Here is a 17,821-nt window from a genome sequence, read left to right as displayed (position 1 = left end):
CCCATAGGGAATCATTGGGGAATACTTGCCCATAGGGAATCATTAGGGAATACTTGCCCATAGGGAAACATAGGAAACATCTCCAAAGTTTCCCTATCGGCATGTAATTCCCAATAATTCCCTATGGACAAGTATTCTGAAATGATTCTCTATAGGGAACTATAGTTTCCCTGTGGGCAAGCACTGTCAGTTTTAGTACACCTCCTTGTTGCCTTTGCTTACTTAGCCCCCCACTGAGACAAGACCAAAGCTGGCTTTCCAGATGTTAACAGCCTATGGTTGCTTTTATTGACAAATTAGAAGAGCAAAAAACGACTCTTGAGACCAGGGTTCGAATCCCCACTCAGCCATGGGCAAGAGGCCTTGGGCAAGTCACACTCTCTCAGTCTCAGAGGAAGTCTCAGAGGCAATGTCCCATGAACAAAACCTGCCAGGAAAATCCCATGATAGGATCGCCATAAGTTGAAAACTACTTGAAGGAACAACAACAACAAAACAAAGGAGAGATGGAAGGAGCTGGAAAACAGTGCTTGTAATTTTGTCTGTATTTATCTTGTTTGTGCTTCTTGAGTTTCTCTTAGGAGTTTTAAAGAATGTCAGTTTCTGCCTTTAAAACATAGATGACAGCAAGACGTGTAACAGGAATTTAAAGAAGGGCTTTTACAGTCTCTCTATATGCTGTTAAAATCATTTCATGCCTGAATACTTGACTGAGGTCCCAAACACACTGCAGAAATAATGCCGTTTGAGACCACTTTAACTGTCCTGGCTCATTGCTAGGAAATCCTGGGAATTGTAGTTTATTGTAGCTCTCTGACAGAGAAGCTTAAATGTCTCAACCAGAAGTACAGTTCCCAGAATTCCCTAGCACTGAGCCAGGGTCATTAAAACAGTCTCAAACTGGATTATTTTTGTTTTGGACTGAGTGAAGAAAGGCTGTGCTCGACAAAGAGAGAGGAGAAAGCCTTATTTCTAAGTATAAAAATGCACACATTTACATCAGTACTTTAACAATGTGGGCTTAATTTTTTCCTCCTCTCACTGACCTTAATCTCTTTCTGTTGGCAGTTTGCTATAAAGATATTATACTTCCCCAGTGGGAGGTATAGCTAAAAAGGACAGACTGATATACTGGATGGAAACCATCTCATACTATTACTAGGTGTTATCCCTGCGAAAGGCTCTCATGAATCATAGCAAAGCAATGAAATCCTTAATGTTTATTGTAAGGGTCTGTTTCAAAGTGTTTGTGCCTTCTCAAGAGTTGCCAAGTATGTAACATCTCCGTCCATACTTTTCCACAATTAAAAAAATGTTTTGGTTCAAAGACTGAAACTTTGCAGCCTTTATTTGAAAGCAATGGGAAATGTTAAGTACTCTTTATACAGTGGGCCCTTGGCATCCACTGAAGTTTGGTTCCAGGACCCACTCCCCCATGGATATCAAAATCCTTGGATAAAAAGTCCGTGGAGGTCTGACTGTATTCTAGATAGTGGTGGTGGTGAGTTGCAAAAGTAAGTACAAGGCAGCATGTTTGCATAGGTCAAATGCTGCTCATCTCTGTTTTAGAGGCTGCTGTAATCTTTTAATAAGCTATATCTGTAGTACCCGTCAACTCTTGCTTGTTGTTTAAAAAGTTAAAGCCAACCCCATTGCCATCTGGTTTGCTTGCTTTTAACCAGACTTGGAACGTTTCTACAGAGAAACGATAGGCATGATAGTATTACTGTATCTATGGATCTTTGAATATGACAGTTCTCAGAACAAAACATCTGTACTGGATCGAACTTGAAACCTATGTATAGTAGTCCACCATTCTGTTCCTACATTAACACAACCAGGTGCCTGTGGTTGGTTTGACATACAACTGAGTACAGTTTTGTGTATGACTTTATAACTTATATGGATGTACACCAGGGTAGTTCTCTGTTTCTTTGATGATTAAAAAATTCTGTCAAACGTCAAAAACAAAACCACCTAAAGCTAAAGGATGTGGTCGTACCACACAAACTGCTATTTTAGTTCAGGTAAGTCTCGGAGAGGAAACAGCAGAACTTTTGTGTCTAGCACTTTCATGCTAAAGTGGTGTTTGCAGGCATTTAAAAAAGAGAATGTAATGCACTCAGTCTGCATTAGATGTGATGTTGCAAACATACTTGTTTGACTTGATATAAGAAGCTTTTGCTGTAAAAACCTGTGTTTAGTCTTTTCTGTCTAGGACAAACAGTGACCTGTTTTCTCACAACACAACACTAGGTATATATCTAGGGAGTGGGAATGATTTCTGAAAGGACCTTTTGGACAAGCATCTAGAGATTTGGGTTAGGATCTTATTAGCAGGCAGATAACACACAGCTCTACCTCTTGTTTCCCCTCTGTAATTCAAGGATAGAAGATATTATAAACAGGTGGCTGTACACTTTTGAGATGGGTGAAAGTAGAAAACTGAAACATAATCTTGACAAGATGGCACTCCTGTGGGTTGGTAATTCCTCTCTCTTGGATGAAGTTGGATTTAGATGCAGGTGACATCAGTAGCCAGGAGTGCCTTTTACTAGTTGCATTGGGTTAATCTGGTGTGACACAATACAGTATGAGGAAAGCAGTCTCTCCTTATTATGATGGTGCATGCTTCTGTTTATATCCTGGCAGGGTTTCTATAAGATGCTCTACATGGACCAGTTTTTACAGAACATTGTACCAAGGATACTGATAGGGCTAAGTATTCAAAACATATTAAACATAATATCCAATTATACCTGTGGGGAAAGGATGTGTGTAAAATCCTGTTCATCAACAAGTAGCCTAGATCCTTAGTAGGGAAAAAAGCATGTTAGAGAATTTGTACCTGTTATACCGACTAGGTCTGTGTTTCTGGGCCCAATTTAAAGTGGTGGTTTTGGACTTTAAAGCTTTAAATGGTTTGGAACCAGGTTATTTGAAAGATCAACTACATTTCTCTGAGACTGTACAGGCTGTCCATCACCTACTGATGACTATCCATCATCTACTGAGGCTCATATCTCTGGATTGTGGACAAGTAATAAGTTAAACAGCACCCTCAGACATGTTCTTTTTGATGATGGATCCATACCCATTGAACACCTAAAAAGTGTGATCCCTATCTGTAGGATATATTAATTAAAACATTCAAAAACATTTTTATTTCTGTGCACTTTTTACTGCCTTCTTTTCCTCAACATGTGGTATTGATTTACAGATTACTACATATCATGGGTTTTTTGGTCTCTTGTGAATTTGTGTTTTTATTGGAAGAGCATTTATAAACAAATAGAAAGTAGATTAGATTGAGTCAAAGACGAGGTAGTAAATTCCTTTTACTTAAAATGTTGTATTTGTGTTTGCTTTTATGCCCCTCAAAATCTTTACCTTGAATGCTGGGGAGAGGAATAACATTTACTTTAAGGGAGATGGACTTATCCTCTGACTGCATTGCTTGGTTCCGCTGCTTCTAGCCACTGGCTCTAGTATTGAATTGCATAATTGTGGCTCTCGTGATCAAAAATCTTGCTTTCTTGTATGGGGGTCTAAATGTTGTCTCTTGTATGATTGACAGAAGCTGCTCGCTCTGTGTGCATTGTGGGCAGACTATTAATGGACTGATGTTCTATGGATGTTGAGAGATTGATGGCTTCTAACACTAGCATTTACAAGGCACTGTGCAGTTTTTTTTCTTTTTCTCTGGATTTTCCACTGTAATGAGAAACAAGAAACAACAGAAAAATAAAAGAGGGTTATCAAAACGAAACATTTTCATTTGGAGCCTTTGTAAAATTAATGAATAAGCCAGGGTGACTCCATGATGAAAGCTTCATGTGGAAGCATCCTTAGGAAGGCTGCTTCAAGCAGAGATTTGAGTTTTACATTCCATACAAGTCAGTATGGGTTGATGTAGCTGTTTGTAACAGCGCATTCAGATGGTGAGTGTGGATAGAAATGGAGCTGAAACATGGTCACTTAATTCAAAGTTTGCAGCTATGTAACAGTCTTTGAAACCTTCCCCCCAAAAAATAGCCCTGTGGGAACCAGGCATGACCAGTAGCCATGAGAGTGTTGGGAAGCAAAAATGTAGGTTGTGGATATGGGTCCCATAAGAGCACATCTGGCTGAAGCCTCAAGCAGGACTACAGTTGGAAGATGAGCATACAGCGCAACATTTTTGCCTACAGCATTCATGGGAATGGGAAAAATAGTCAGAAAAAAGGCATGAACTGCATCTGGTCAGGCATGAATAAAAATGGCCATCACTTTTATTGTTAAGGCTTACAGCCTTTGACTCAGCAGAGGTCACAGATATGGTCACCAAGAAGCCTGATTGCTGACCTATACTCTGCTTCGAACTGACCCAAGGGTGATGGGATTTGGGGGCTCAGTCACAGGGGTCTTCCTTATAACCTGAGAGTGTGATGGGCATGATGACAGCCTCTAAACTGGGCCATTCACTTGAGACCTATTCTGAATTCCCCTGTAGGGACTCTTCCTCCTTTTGGTGGAACAGGTAATCCACTATCCCACTTACCTCCTGAAATGGATCTGGCCCAGTGCTCACAGCATACAAATAATGAAGTTGTGGTAATTAAACAAGATGTACAGTAGATGTAACAACCATACATGTTGCTAGGAAGGAGGAAGAGACCTTGCAACCACAGCATGTCCAAAGGAGGATGGCCAAAATGGTGAAGGGTCTGGAAACCATGCCTTATGAGGAAATACTTAGGGAGCTGGGTATGTTTAGCCTGGAAAAGAGATGGTTAAGAGGTGATATGATAGCCCTGTTTAAGTATTTGAAGGAGTGTCACATTGAGGATGGAGCACGCTTGTTTTCTGCTGCTCCAGAGACTAGAATACAGAAAAATGAATGCAAGCTACAGGAAAAGAGATTCCACTTTAACATTAGGAGGAACTTCCTGACAGTAAGAGCTGTTCGACAGTGGAATAGACTGCCTTGGAGAGTGATGGAGTCTCCTTCTTTGGACGTCTTTAAGCAGAGGATGGATGGCCATCTGTCAGGGATGCTTTGATGGAGGGTTCCTGCATGGCAGGGGGTTGGACTGGATGTCCCTTGTGGTCTCTTCCAACTCTATGAGTCTATGATTCCATTCAGTTAAGGTCTGTAGGTAAATTTGCTTTCCACTGATGTTAATCTGTAGCTAACTTCATGATATAGCAATGACAAAACACATTACAGAGGATGGGTAAGGGACATTTATATCACATGGTCAGCTTTTATATAAGCCTTAGAGGGAGATCAGAGAGGAAACTTCCAGGTCCACCCCCTAAATCCCATCTCTGAGGAGTCAGTTGGCTTAGGGATGTGCTTTTGACAGCCATGCTCAGGGTCAGCCAGTTTTGTAGTTCAGCTGAGACAATCCAGCTGCCTTTGCCTACTTCTCTGCTTCCCTGGAGAAACAGAGCTTCCTGTAAGTAGACCCTCTGACTCGTTGCAATTTTTTCTTTATATAGTTTGCAAGTTTCTTTGTATTGTTATCTGTGATGTCACTGTTATGCCCCAACCCAAATGTTTGTTCTGAGATAATGTATACATGTTTCTGTTTCCCAGATAAAACAGTTTATGTGTAAATGGGGCACCAGTGCTATTTGGTATTGAAATGTGGTGACTTGTTTGTTACATGTGTGAGTGGCAGTGTTGCATGTGTGAGTAGCAAATAAATGTCTGAAAAATGGAAAAATCATTGTGTTTCTTCCTACAGCTGTGTGCTGCATCCCTTTCAGAACTGAAGGTGTCCTGGCTTTTGATTCTCTTAGTGCTCTTTGAAAAATGCAAGCTGAATAAGGCCTCCCTTGGAGTGATACTCTTAGATTGACCAGAGGGTTTCTGTTAAGTGAGGTATAGCTACATTGATTCCTTCCTAGGAATCAGCATGGCAACTGAACAACACTTTCTAATTCCATCTGCAGCAATAAATAGAACTGGATCTTTCTGCAAGACAGTCAGGCCAGCAGAGAGAACTGGATGATAGATTTAAATAAAATAAAATAAAAAGGGAGGATAACTAATAAAGGGGGACTTTCAGTTCAGATTTAACCATGCTGTAACTAAATTATTTAGTTAAACGATTAAATGACAATTTTATTTAATTTGAATAGCAATTTATATCATTTATCTTTAAGATTTCATTGCTTTTGTTATATAAATTAACAGAGGCAGCAACAGTTCATATGCATTTTAGGTTGTTTAAACTATGTTGAAGTCAGTGCAGTGCATTAAGCAGTATTACTGAAATCTGGATTGCAGTCAGAATTAGAATAGTTTCCAATAAATATTTATTATATAGTTGCCCTGGAGGGATGGAATGCTCTATGTTTCTATTTCTGCAACCTCTTTTTATATGGCATAGTTGAAGTAGGGTTGAAATCCCTAATCCTTGTAAAATATATGAACAGGATCTGGGACAGCCTTGTTATATTTGCCTTTTACTACTCAGTAGTTTCCAGTCTATTAGTGTCAGCTTTTAATATTGGTGTATAAGCTCTAAGATGTATTGCTACTATACAATCCCATTGGTCACAGATGTGACTACATTTGCTCGCATCTTGAAGAGTTTTAACTTATGTCACTACCATTATTTTGAGATTTCTAACTTAACCTCATATTTGAAATATCAGGAAAAGCTTGATTTGCTTGTTAATGTTTCAGTGGTATTGTTTCCTTCTCGATGTCTTAATATGGGAGGGAGATCGGTATACTTCTAAGCATGTGTGCATTTGTGGCCCTGTAAATCACCAAGTAATCAGTTGCAAAAGCTGAGAAAGAAAATGCTTCACAGCAACTTTTCAATTCCTAGTGTGACAAGTAGGGAACAGAAGTGTTCTGCTCTGTCACCAAAATGTTCCAGATCACTTTAAAAATGCCAGTAAATCTGCTGCATATCTGAGACAGTATTAAAATATTCCCGTTGGTGTAATGCACACTGATAGATATTTTTGCAAATGTTCCTGGTACTTCATTTGTGAAAGACCACAGTGCTACTGTTTCTACTCAGGTTGTGGCATTTCCTCTACAACTGAAACCTTGCTGGATATGGAATTTGGTTGACCTGAAACTCAAACTCATCAGAGCTGTATTTCCAGCTAGCATTTCTTAGGTCTTATCTTGGTTACCTTCTTAATTGGTTAAACAGAAGATCATATATGGCTGGCTGTAATATTTAAGTTCTCCACAGGTTGAATGCTGTGCTCTGTTCTTCCATTATTCCAGACATAGAAGGAAAGCCCCCAAAACGTTCATAGCACCACTGTTAGGGCAGAGAGTTGATTTGGAGCATCCTGAATTTTTGTGATCTGTAGGGTAAAGAGTTTAATCTACATCAAAGTTTGTAAATAATGAGATAAACTTTAGAGAAGGATCTATAAGTTCTTTCTTGTTTATTATTACCAATGCTACCGCTATCCTCTTCCTCAAAACCTATTGACCATGTTGTTTCACCTACCCTCTTTTGCACATATGCAGCTGTATGCTGTGTACTTGAGTGATGAGCATAACTTTTGAAGATGGAACCAGTGGGCTAACAAATCTGCTTTTATGAGCAGGGATTTCTATACTGTAAAATCATCACCTCATGGATAGTCATGTGTCACTTTTTCATCTGAGCTGATGTGGCTCCTGCAAGTGGCCTAGCATGAGCAGTTGAGTGTGCAAGAGAATCATGGGAGGGATAGAGATGTTGCATAGAGAAAGAGGAAGTACTTTGGAGACATAGGAGAGTCACATAAGAGCAGATAGATGTTCAACACCCAGTCAGCTGTGCTAAGCATCTGTCATACTAGGAGTCATGTGAATGTCCTTCCTGTTTGATTGCTAAAGACACAACCTCTGTGTCTTTAGCTTTGATTCTTATTGTTGTTGATTTCCAACAATTTATACCACACTTCATCAACAAATTTATATAAGAGAAACTAATATCTAAAGGATGTTGTTTCTTTGGTTGTTGTTTTTATTGTGTGCCTTCAAGCCATTTCTGACTTAGAACAAACGTAAGGGGAACCTTTCATGGGGCTTTCTTGGCAAGATTTGCTCAGAGATGGTTTGCCATTGCCTTCCCCTGAAGTTGAGAGTGTGTGTCTCACCCAAGGCTGTCAGCGCAACTGCTGGGGTCCAACAACCACTGTCAGCAATCAAACGAGTCCTGGGGTTAAATCAGACCCTTGGAGCAGACTGGCAATTTCAGAAGCCGAAGTGTGGCTCCAAAGTCCAAGTTGGGATGACAGCAACTGGATGTCTTCCAGGAACTGCAGCAATGCAGGAACCTCTGGGGACACACAGCAAACCGATGCTATAGCTTCTTCTGATAAACCACCAGAGAAACTAAGTCTCCCAAAGTGCTTTATTCACAGTGCTATTATACAAAACTAGATCTCTAAAACTCCAAACCATACCAATCCAACTCCTTCTACAAACCCACAAGCTATCCCTTGCAACCCCTGGGTTTATATAGTCTCCAGACCAAGTGGTCTCCCAAACCCAGTGAGTTCAGGTGTGTAACCATGTCATGTGTCTCCTGTGCAATCCAGACACATGGTTAAATCATCCATGGCTACGTGCACTTGGGCACTGAAGTGTCCTTGAGCCAATGAACCTCAGCTGTGCTGATCAGCCTTGCCACTCTGCTGAATGCTCATGGCCAAACACACACACATCAAGCATTTCCCTGTGTGCTGTGTTTTAACTCTTCAGATGCCTGACAAAGGCCACCCGGTGGGTTTCATGACCAAATGGGGAATTGGAACTGGTCTCCAGAGTCACAATCCAACACTGGCTCATATAAAGCTGACTTATATAAAGAATACACATCACTATAAATGTTTATGTTCCAGTGGTTAATAAGTAAACTCCATTTCTTACAACTCTTTTAGGTGTAGTACATTCTACTTTAACATATTTCTAGTACAGGTTGAGTCTCCTGTAATGCTTGGGACCAGATGTGATTTGGATTTCCATTTTGAATTTCCATTTTGAATTTTTGGAATATTTGCATAGTCATAATGAGATATCTTGGAGAAGGGAACCAACTCTAAACCCAGAATTCATTTATGTATGTCTTATACACATAGTGTGAAGGCAATTTTACATACGTATATTATTTTAAATACTTTTGTGCATGAAATAAAGTTTTTGTACACTGAACCATCATAAAACAAAAGTGTCACTAGCTCATCCACCCATGTGGGCTATGTTGGATTTTGAAGTATTTGGGATTTCAGAATTCTGGATAAGGGAGACTTAACCTGTATTTGCCACGTTCAGTCAAATCATGACTGCTTGTATAAATTTGAGACAGAAGGGGACGAGAATGGGAACATCTGATTCTTTTACATTTCTGCTCCACATGACCAGATCACCAAATTCTGATATAAAATACACTATTATTTGCTGTCCCTGAATGTGTTTTGAATAAATGCATATAGTGGAGATGTGCTTGTTTAGTATATGCTTATCTGGTGGACCACTGGCATAAAGAATAAGCAATAAAAATGGCATAAAGAAACTCTTTTTGCAGATGTATTTTATAAACCAATGGACATTTAAACATTGGTGCTTCACTTAGTTTATCATATTTATTATTTAAGTACACCTGGACAGGTTGTCAAAAATAGGCAGACTGTTAGCATATGTGCATGAACAATAAGCTACCAGGTGAGTTATTGAAAAGGCTAACATTTTATGGGTGGGTGTGTGGTGGTGGTGGTGGTGAGAATGTGCATTTTTCACTATTAGCAAAGGAATAATTTCTGTCTTAGACTCAGAACATTAGAATTGGAGGAGACCACAAGGGCCATCCAGTAACTTCCAACATCATCTGCACATTGCCTGAGGACAGACACTGTTGCTGCCCCCTTGTTATCACTGACAAGAGAAAGAGCTTTGAGTCTAATCTGTAGTTGTACAGAATTATCCCTGGTCCTCCACTGGGGATTGCCCACCTGGATAGCATTTATTGTTCCACAGGTTTGCTGCTACTTAAATTCAGCCCTTAGATCTTCCTAAAAGTGTTTTTCCCTATGGCAACCCCCCCCCCCCCAACCTTCCAGTGTATCATTCCTTATGAATAATAAATGGAGGATTTCAGAGTTGGTTGATCCCTGAAATGAGTGATCTCATTTTTAAATTTCAGAATGGGGTGGAGTGGGGAAACAATGTTCTATTCTTGTTGTGACCCTTCATCACTCAAGAAACATTGCAAAGTATTCTACTGCAGGCCTAGATGTTGCTTTTCATTTCAATTTTGGTTTACTGTCTGTTTCATTATATTAATTCTGTTAACAGTTACACAAAGATGGATTCTCAGTCTTGGTTTATCCATATGGCTGAACATATGAATGATTTAAGAGTTTCAAGATCATTGCATTCATGGAAGAATAATTTGTTAATCTGAATTTCAAAATTAGTTTTCCTTCTGCTGCATGATATAAAGAGTTTGCACTATAGCTTTTGCAGTTTTAAAAAATATTTGCTATCAAAGTGTTGACATTTAATGTAATCTCATTTTCAGTCACGACATTCTTAAATGCAATTTGAACGGGATTAGTAATGTAATGATCCAAAACCAGTTGAGGATGAACTTTGTTTTTGAAAGATGAAGGTGAGGAAAGCCTGAGAATGAAGTAAGGTCTTCGTCCTGTTCACATTTAGGGTACATATGCATGTCACTATAAACTATGGTTTGTGTTAAACCTGTGATCCCCAAACATTTTGGGGCTACCACCCCTTTTCCTTTTGGATGACAACCATACTACCCCCCAACACCTACCTCTTGATATTAGGTCTGCTATTCGTGCTGCTTCCAATTGGCCAACAGCATCTACCTCAGTCACATCCAGCTCTCTGTCTTCCCTGCCTCCCCTTCTTTCTCCCATGTGTGAATACAGGAGTGGCTCAGGTGTGCTCCTTGCTCTCACCCACACTGGGTTTACAGTAAAAGGAAGGCCAGCTGGCTACCTGCTCAGTTGCTGTACAGGGCACCACCATTTTGACACAATAATGATGTGTTAGGGTTAAGGGGCATCTGCAAGCACCACCCCGATTTGATTTCATGTTGCTTACTGTGAGAAGAACTTTCATACTAGATGTAAGGCTGGTGCAGACATTATGTGGTAACTTACAACTTGTATATTCTCATATATTCTTCCCACTTGCAAAGTTCTCCTACCTTTCAATTCTGCTTTCATTGTGGCTAAGTCTGTGTCATTACTGATGTGAACATAATTAAAGATTATAGACCTTAGTTATCATTGCGTTCCCAGTTAGCTGCAAATATACTTGTGCTGATATAGAATAGATCATTGTTAAAAACAAATTATGCAAGAGAGAGTACACAAACCTCTGCTCAAACAGTGAGTTGCAAGCCACTGTGGCCAGTATCCAAGGTTCTACTTCTACTGGTTTCTGTTGCTTCTGTCAGTGGAATCCAGACTTCCTTCCTTCCTCTGTGGCACTAAAAACCTGTTCTGGGAGGTTTCCCTGCACTCTTGTTAAAGGACATATAGGAGGTCCCAGGAGTGAGTGGCAGTTGTAAGCAATGAAATTCAGTGGAAGTATGCTGTTAGGTCCAGGACAAGGTCTCATCTGCATTGCCCTGTTTTAGCTGTAACAGATACTTTACTTTTTAAGCTTATTCAGACTTTCTTTGCAATGCTGCTTTGTGTCTGTCAATTTAGAGCTCTTGTTTGTAAAACAATGGAACATACCATTTCATGTTGTTCCTACAGCATAAGAAAAAGTATGCTGTAGGCCTTCCAAAGTTCATGTCCTGTTTAGATGACCCACCCTCAACTTGGATTACTACTGTGTGACAGGGAGGGCAGGATAATCATAGTGGCCACATCCCTTCTGTTAACGTCTCCTTTGGTGATGCCATTGCTTTCTCTGCATACCTTATGGAGACACCCTACATTTTTTTCAAAATTTGAGAGATCAGTCATTTTATTTGCACTCTTCCACATGAAGAATATAGTGCTTGAAGATGGATCAAATCTTAACTGAAAGTGTGTTTGATCTATGGGATTACGTCTAGCCTACTTAATGTCTGAACCATTTAATCATGCAGTTGAAGGGTGATGGAAAATTTAGTAATTCTTAGTAAGGTAACTATTATTTGTGGCAAAGCAGATAACTTTGAACTAAATAATCAGAGTAATTCCTGCCTTCCATTTTTTATCATCAGCTACTACCATGGGTTGCGGGCTAAACAAGCTGGAAAAGCATGATGAAAAACGACCTGGTAACATCTACTCAACTCTGAAGAGGCCTCAAGTAGAAACAAAAATAGATATTTTCTATGAATATCATTTCCTGGAATTTACAACTCTAACTGATGGTAAGTCAGTTCTCTGTTTTTTATGTTAAAAGCATTGTACCCATGATAGTTGTCATAATTCAGGTTGTAATGAGTAAGAACAAGCTACCACAGCATTTGAGAACTCAACAAATGTCTCTTTTTATTCGGTGTTCTACATCACAGATGGACACTTTTTGAATGCAACTCTGATCATCCCAATCCAGCATAGCTAGTGATGTGGGACTGTAGCTCAAAATGTCTGGAGAGCCAAAGGTTTATTGTACTCTGGTTTGATACCCATGACACACTGGACCTCTGTTATATTGGACCTCTTTAAATTTCTTCCTACTGAGTAGATTCTTGTGCATAGCAACAACATTTGTTCAGACCTGCTTAACGCCTTCTCAAAATCTACAGAGGTTAGCTTCTTGAAAGTGACCTCATGACTTTTGGGCATAGCTAAACAGGATTCTAAATATGTCATTGGCAAGTGGCAACACTGACAGGATTTTTAAATAAATGAACAGTGAGACAAATAGCAGTTGTGAGGGCAAGATTTTTATTAGGACTGTGATTTTTTTTGCGGGGAGGGGGGGAGAATGGTCATGACACCACACCTGCCCTGTAGCATCCCATGAATTTTCAGTTTGGTCTTAAGATAAAGAATCACATACTTTTCTATTAGCATTCATTAAATATCGGCTTTCTGTTCCTCTGCAGTTTGTTCTAGATGAAGTATAGATGTCCTTTTAAGGTTGAGCAAGGGATTTTGTCAGGTGCCATAATGGCATTTGGGACTATGCATAGAGTCATTTGAGTACTTGTTGGCCATTATTCAAAGGCTGTGTCACCCATATACAGAGGAAACTCCTGTTGTTCCCCATAGCTTCTAGGAATTGACTTTTTATGTTTCATTTTTTAATGAGATAACAAAACCAAAATTGGGGGGGGGGATCAGGGAATAGCACATTAAAACTTTGATTTCATGGTTTCTCTCTAAATTGTCAATTTTTTCTAATGCTGTACTTACCATTCAAACTCTTCTAAGTCTGTTTATGCTGCCCCATTTCCTGGCCAATTCAATGTTGTTGTTTTTAAAAGCACTTGTGGTGTTAAAAATAGCTTTTTAGCAATTGAGGTGATCATGTTCTCTGGTAGGGTCATGTGGAAAAAAAATTAGTTTTATGCTAACAATCCTGTGATTTATGACTTAACTGGCACTAATCTTCTTTAATACAAACCCATAGTAGACACTTGATTCTAGCATTAAACTTGCGTTGATATTTCTTACTGGAAGAGGAAAACGAAGTGCTGTAGAGACTCTGTATTTAAAAAATCAGTGACGGTATGCTTCCTGTCTCAATGTATGCAAAATAAGGTACAAAATGTTATACAGGACCATTTAATATGTATCTTTTATCATCGAGAAGTCACATCATATACTGTAGGGATAGGAATACATCTTATTTTCAAACATTTTGGAATATGCTTAAGGGTATTCTAAATTCAACCAAGTTCTGCTTAAATATTTTGAATTATGTGGGTTCATTTAGTCCTCCAGCATTGGCAAAGCCCAAACATAATAAGCTATAGGCAGTTTTTTATATATCAGTAAGTAGGATGGACCAAAACAAATGGGAAGGAATATAATGTAATCCAGATGCTAGAACATGTATGGAATGCAACAAAGTGGCATGGGTTCAAAATAAGGGTAAAACCAGGCTTGCACCTTAGTCTATAGAGGTTTGTGTTTTCTTTGGGAAAAAAGAAATATAAAACTAATGTTGATATTAGTGAAATTTAAAAGATTATTCCAGTCAGATGAAGGTATTTTTCCCCTCTTTCATTTAATTCAAGAAAATTTAAAATAGTGTGTACTCCTCAGCTTCATAACAGAAAGAAAAGGTAGTCAAAATAAAATATAAAATAAATGTGAAGGAAATAAATCTAAATCTGGGCTGTGAAATATGGATTATATATTTGCTACCACTAGTGATGTATAGTTTAGAGGCAGAGGAATATTTTATTCTTTGGTCTTGGCTTGAATTGGTAGAAATGTATGTAGCCAACTATTTTAATGGGACTGAATCAATTGTAGTTTACATCAAGCTGTTAAAAGCCTCCTGGGCTGCATCTGCACTGCAGAAATAATCCAGGTTGATATTTTAACTGCCATGGCTCGATGCTTTGCAATTCTGGGAACTTTAGTTTGTTGTGATACCAGCATTCCCTAACAGAGAAGGCTAAATGTCTCACAGAACTACAGTTCCCAGAATTCTACAGCATTGAGCCATGGCAGTTAAAGCGGTGGCAAACTGGATTATTTCTGCAGTGCAGATGTAGTCTAAGTTAGCCCACTTTCACATCCAGTTCAGCATTCTCCATAGACATTAGATGTGTAAAGATGAATCAGAGGGATTTCTTGTGAGGAGGAAGGAGAACCTTGGGTGCAAAAAGGTGGAGCAACACAAAGAGCCAACTGCTTTGAAAGTACTGAAAAAGTATGGTTGGTGTGAGCCATGGCTGATGTCAGAGGGGAACAGCACATATTGGTAGTGCCCAGAAGGCAGCAATGTAGGTGACCCAGTAATAGCAGCAGAGGAGGTAGAGGTGAAAGCTGCCTCGACCCTGGCCCTGCTGCCATAACAGTCTCCACCAGCATGACCCCTGTCACCAAGGCAGCAATGGAGACTGTCCGAGAGTGCAGGTCCTAATCTAGCACAGAGGAGATGCTTGGAGCAGTTGGGTCAATGATGCTAAACTTCATGAGAATGGCAAAGCTGCCTCAGAAGAAAGTTGAAAGGAATACAGGGGGAAAAACAAGAAGCGATGCAACTTTGTAGAGAGGTGAGCAAAAGGAGAAAACTGCAGAGATGGAGGAAGAAGGATCCATAATTGTCTGCGGTAAAGGATGTACAATATTTGTCTTCTTGACAAAGAACATTAGCAATGGTACCTCCAGCAAGTGCAAATTGATAACTCTCTTGCAAGGTCAGGTCGGTGCACTGCAGCTATGTGTTGCTTCTCTTCAGTACATCAGAGAACAGGAGGACTTCCTGGATAGAACACAAGGAGAATTGATCCTACAGAACCAACAAGAAGAAACTGCCAAGGAAAAGGAAGAGTCCTCCTAACAGTGCAGAGACACCCTGGGGTAAACAAGAGCTAATCATACAGATGGGATTGAGAACCTCTTGAATTATGCATTTGCTTCCTACATCTTCAAGAGGATAGCAGCAGTCAGTGATGGCTAACCTTTTTAGGTTCGCGTGCTGTGGGTGGGGCTTCTGCCCCCCGGGGGCAGGGCTTCTGCCCTCTGGGGCTGGCACTGAATGTAACCAAGTGGCAATTAGCCAACTATCGTGAGACTGGTGTGAATAACTTTCTCACTTGCTTCTTTGTCTAAATCTAAATGCAGCCAGGAGACACCATGAACATCCATGATGGTTGTGTAAAAACCATGACTGATGGGGGCTTTTAATGCAAAGTATTAGGATCCAGGGCAGTTTTATGTGTGAGGTGCCAACATTCTGGCATTTACTGTGTATACTATGTATAAGTCTAGAAATTTTAATCAATAAATTAATCCAAAAAACCTAACTCAATTTATCCAGGGTCAATGTAAGTACTGTACTTTGACTCTTATCAAAAGGGATCACCTCTGGTGAACAGGCAAGATTGTAATTTGTTATGGAACACAACTGATACCACCTCTCTGCTATCATCCATCACCATCTTTCGTGTGAGCACCAATCTTCCTGTAATTTTGTAAGTTCTTTGGCACTGTTTCCTTTCCTCTCATCCTTTATATCCTTTGTTACATGCCCATAAGTTTTAACTTGACTTATCCACTGAGGCATATTCCAAAACCATAATTTGGTCCCAAAAACCTGCCCTCGACCTATACATGAGGTTGACTTAAGTATATACTTTATTATTTATTTTAAAAAACACGTTTTAGACTTCATGTTGAATTAATGTTTAATAGGGAAAATATCTATAGGTCCTGCATAGATAGAATCATAGAGTTGGAAGGGACTTCACGGACCATCCAGTATTAGTATGACATGGCACATGCTAAAACATACAAAATAATTAATTGGTATTGCAATTTCATACAAATAATTTTGTGGGAACTCTTATTTAAATAATTTTGTGATATATAAACAGATCTAGCTATGTCTTCTCCTTCTGGTTTCAATCACGAGTGATTTAAAAAAAAAGCAAATTTAGTAATGATTACTCTTCTAAATGTTGCTTTTTTGGATGGGTGGTTTTATATGACCTTAAATTGAATTAGGCACTTTATTTTCCAGCAATTGGAAGTTACCTAATTTCCTCTGTTCCACTTTGGAAAGCAGATGGAATCATAAAGAAATAACGCATTCCTAAGCTTTAGTTCCTTGTATTCAACGTTCACCCAACCCTATTTGTCTTTACTCTTCCTGTATCCATTGTGCACTGTATTGCAGAACGGGAGGGAGTGGTAGAACCAACCGTGAGAAAAATAGTCCACAGTGTTACTAAATAATAACTTTCAAGCAGTTTGGCATAATAAAAGACCAGGACTAGTCAGTGTTTCAGTCTGTAGGGAAACAGTATTTATCAGTCTAGTAGGCAAACCACCAGGTGGGAAGGATGTAGAGGATTGGTATAGAGCAAGGTAGAGAATGTATTGTACTTGTAGCCCAGGCTATATTGTATGGGCATGAGGCTTTAGCCATTCAGAGATATAGAAACTGGTTTGTAAGGTAGATCCTTCTAGGTGTGTTCCCTGATGTTTATTCTGTCATTCAGAAACCTAAGCTTAAAATACTAGTTGTAACGAGACGAAAAATAAGAATGCGACTTTAGACATGCAAGAGAACGAGGGAGGGAATCCCAATTCGGAACCAATTGGAACTCAGTTTGAACCACAGTGTGATTCACGACAAACCAAATTTATAGTAGGTGGGGGGAAGAGGCAGTCACATCTCATAGCTACTTCAGTGTGCAGTACAGGAAGCTGGGAAAACGTTTTATCCTCCTTGCAATGTTTTCTCCAATGTTATTTCACTTAAAGTTATTTAACACAATCATGGAACTAATGAAACGTGCCTGGCTTCCTGCCAATATATGTTTTGTGTCTGATTGTATAAAAAAGCACTCAACTGGTGAACTAAGATATGGTCGAAATTAAAAAGCATAACAAAATGCTGGTTGCTTAACAGCTGACAAATACACTGAGGAATAAGCTTGTGTGGGTTCTGTGAATGTATATAAATGTGTATATAAAACCCATTTATCATACATATCAGTTCCCGAAGAAAAGTCTGTTTTACACATGGGGCCAAGGGACCCAAAACCAGAGACACATAGAAGGTATGTTAACATTCCTGCATACAGCAGACAATTAACCCAAATCCACATCTATAATCATATGCATACTCACAATTACTATTGGTCCTAAGGGTGCTTCCAGATGAAAGCTCCAAGCACTACCCCTGTGAAACATCATTGTGTGG

The 17,821-nt window shown here is 39.4% G+C and overlaps 1 protein-coding gene across 1 annotated transcript in view; it reads left to right on the top strand.

The window, feature by feature from the left end:
• Window positions 1-12,205: 12,205 nt before the first annotated feature.
• Window positions 12,206-17,821, top strand: part of RFTN1 (raftlin, lipid raft linker 1) — a 112,051-nt gene continuing 106,435 nt past the window's right edge. Inside the window, exon 1 of the mRNA XM_042475898.1 lies at window positions 12,206-12,356. Coding sequence (XP_042331832.1) covers window positions 12,212-12,356 — 145 coding nt within the window. The 5' untranslated portion in view covers window positions 12,206-12,211. The remainder of the gene's footprint in view (window positions 12,357-17,821) is intronic.

The sequence above is a fragment of the Sceloporus undulatus genome, chromosome 6 (genome assembly GCF_019175285.1).
Source record: "Sceloporus undulatus isolate JIND9_A2432 ecotype Alabama chromosome 6, SceUnd_v1.1, whole genome shotgun sequence".
NCBI classification, from domain to species: domain Eukaryota; kingdom Metazoa; phylum Chordata; class Lepidosauria; order Squamata; family Phrynosomatidae; genus Sceloporus; species Sceloporus undulatus.
The sequence above is the reverse complement of the archived record's forward strand: the minus strand, read 5'-3'. Positions and strand labels throughout refer to the sequence as shown.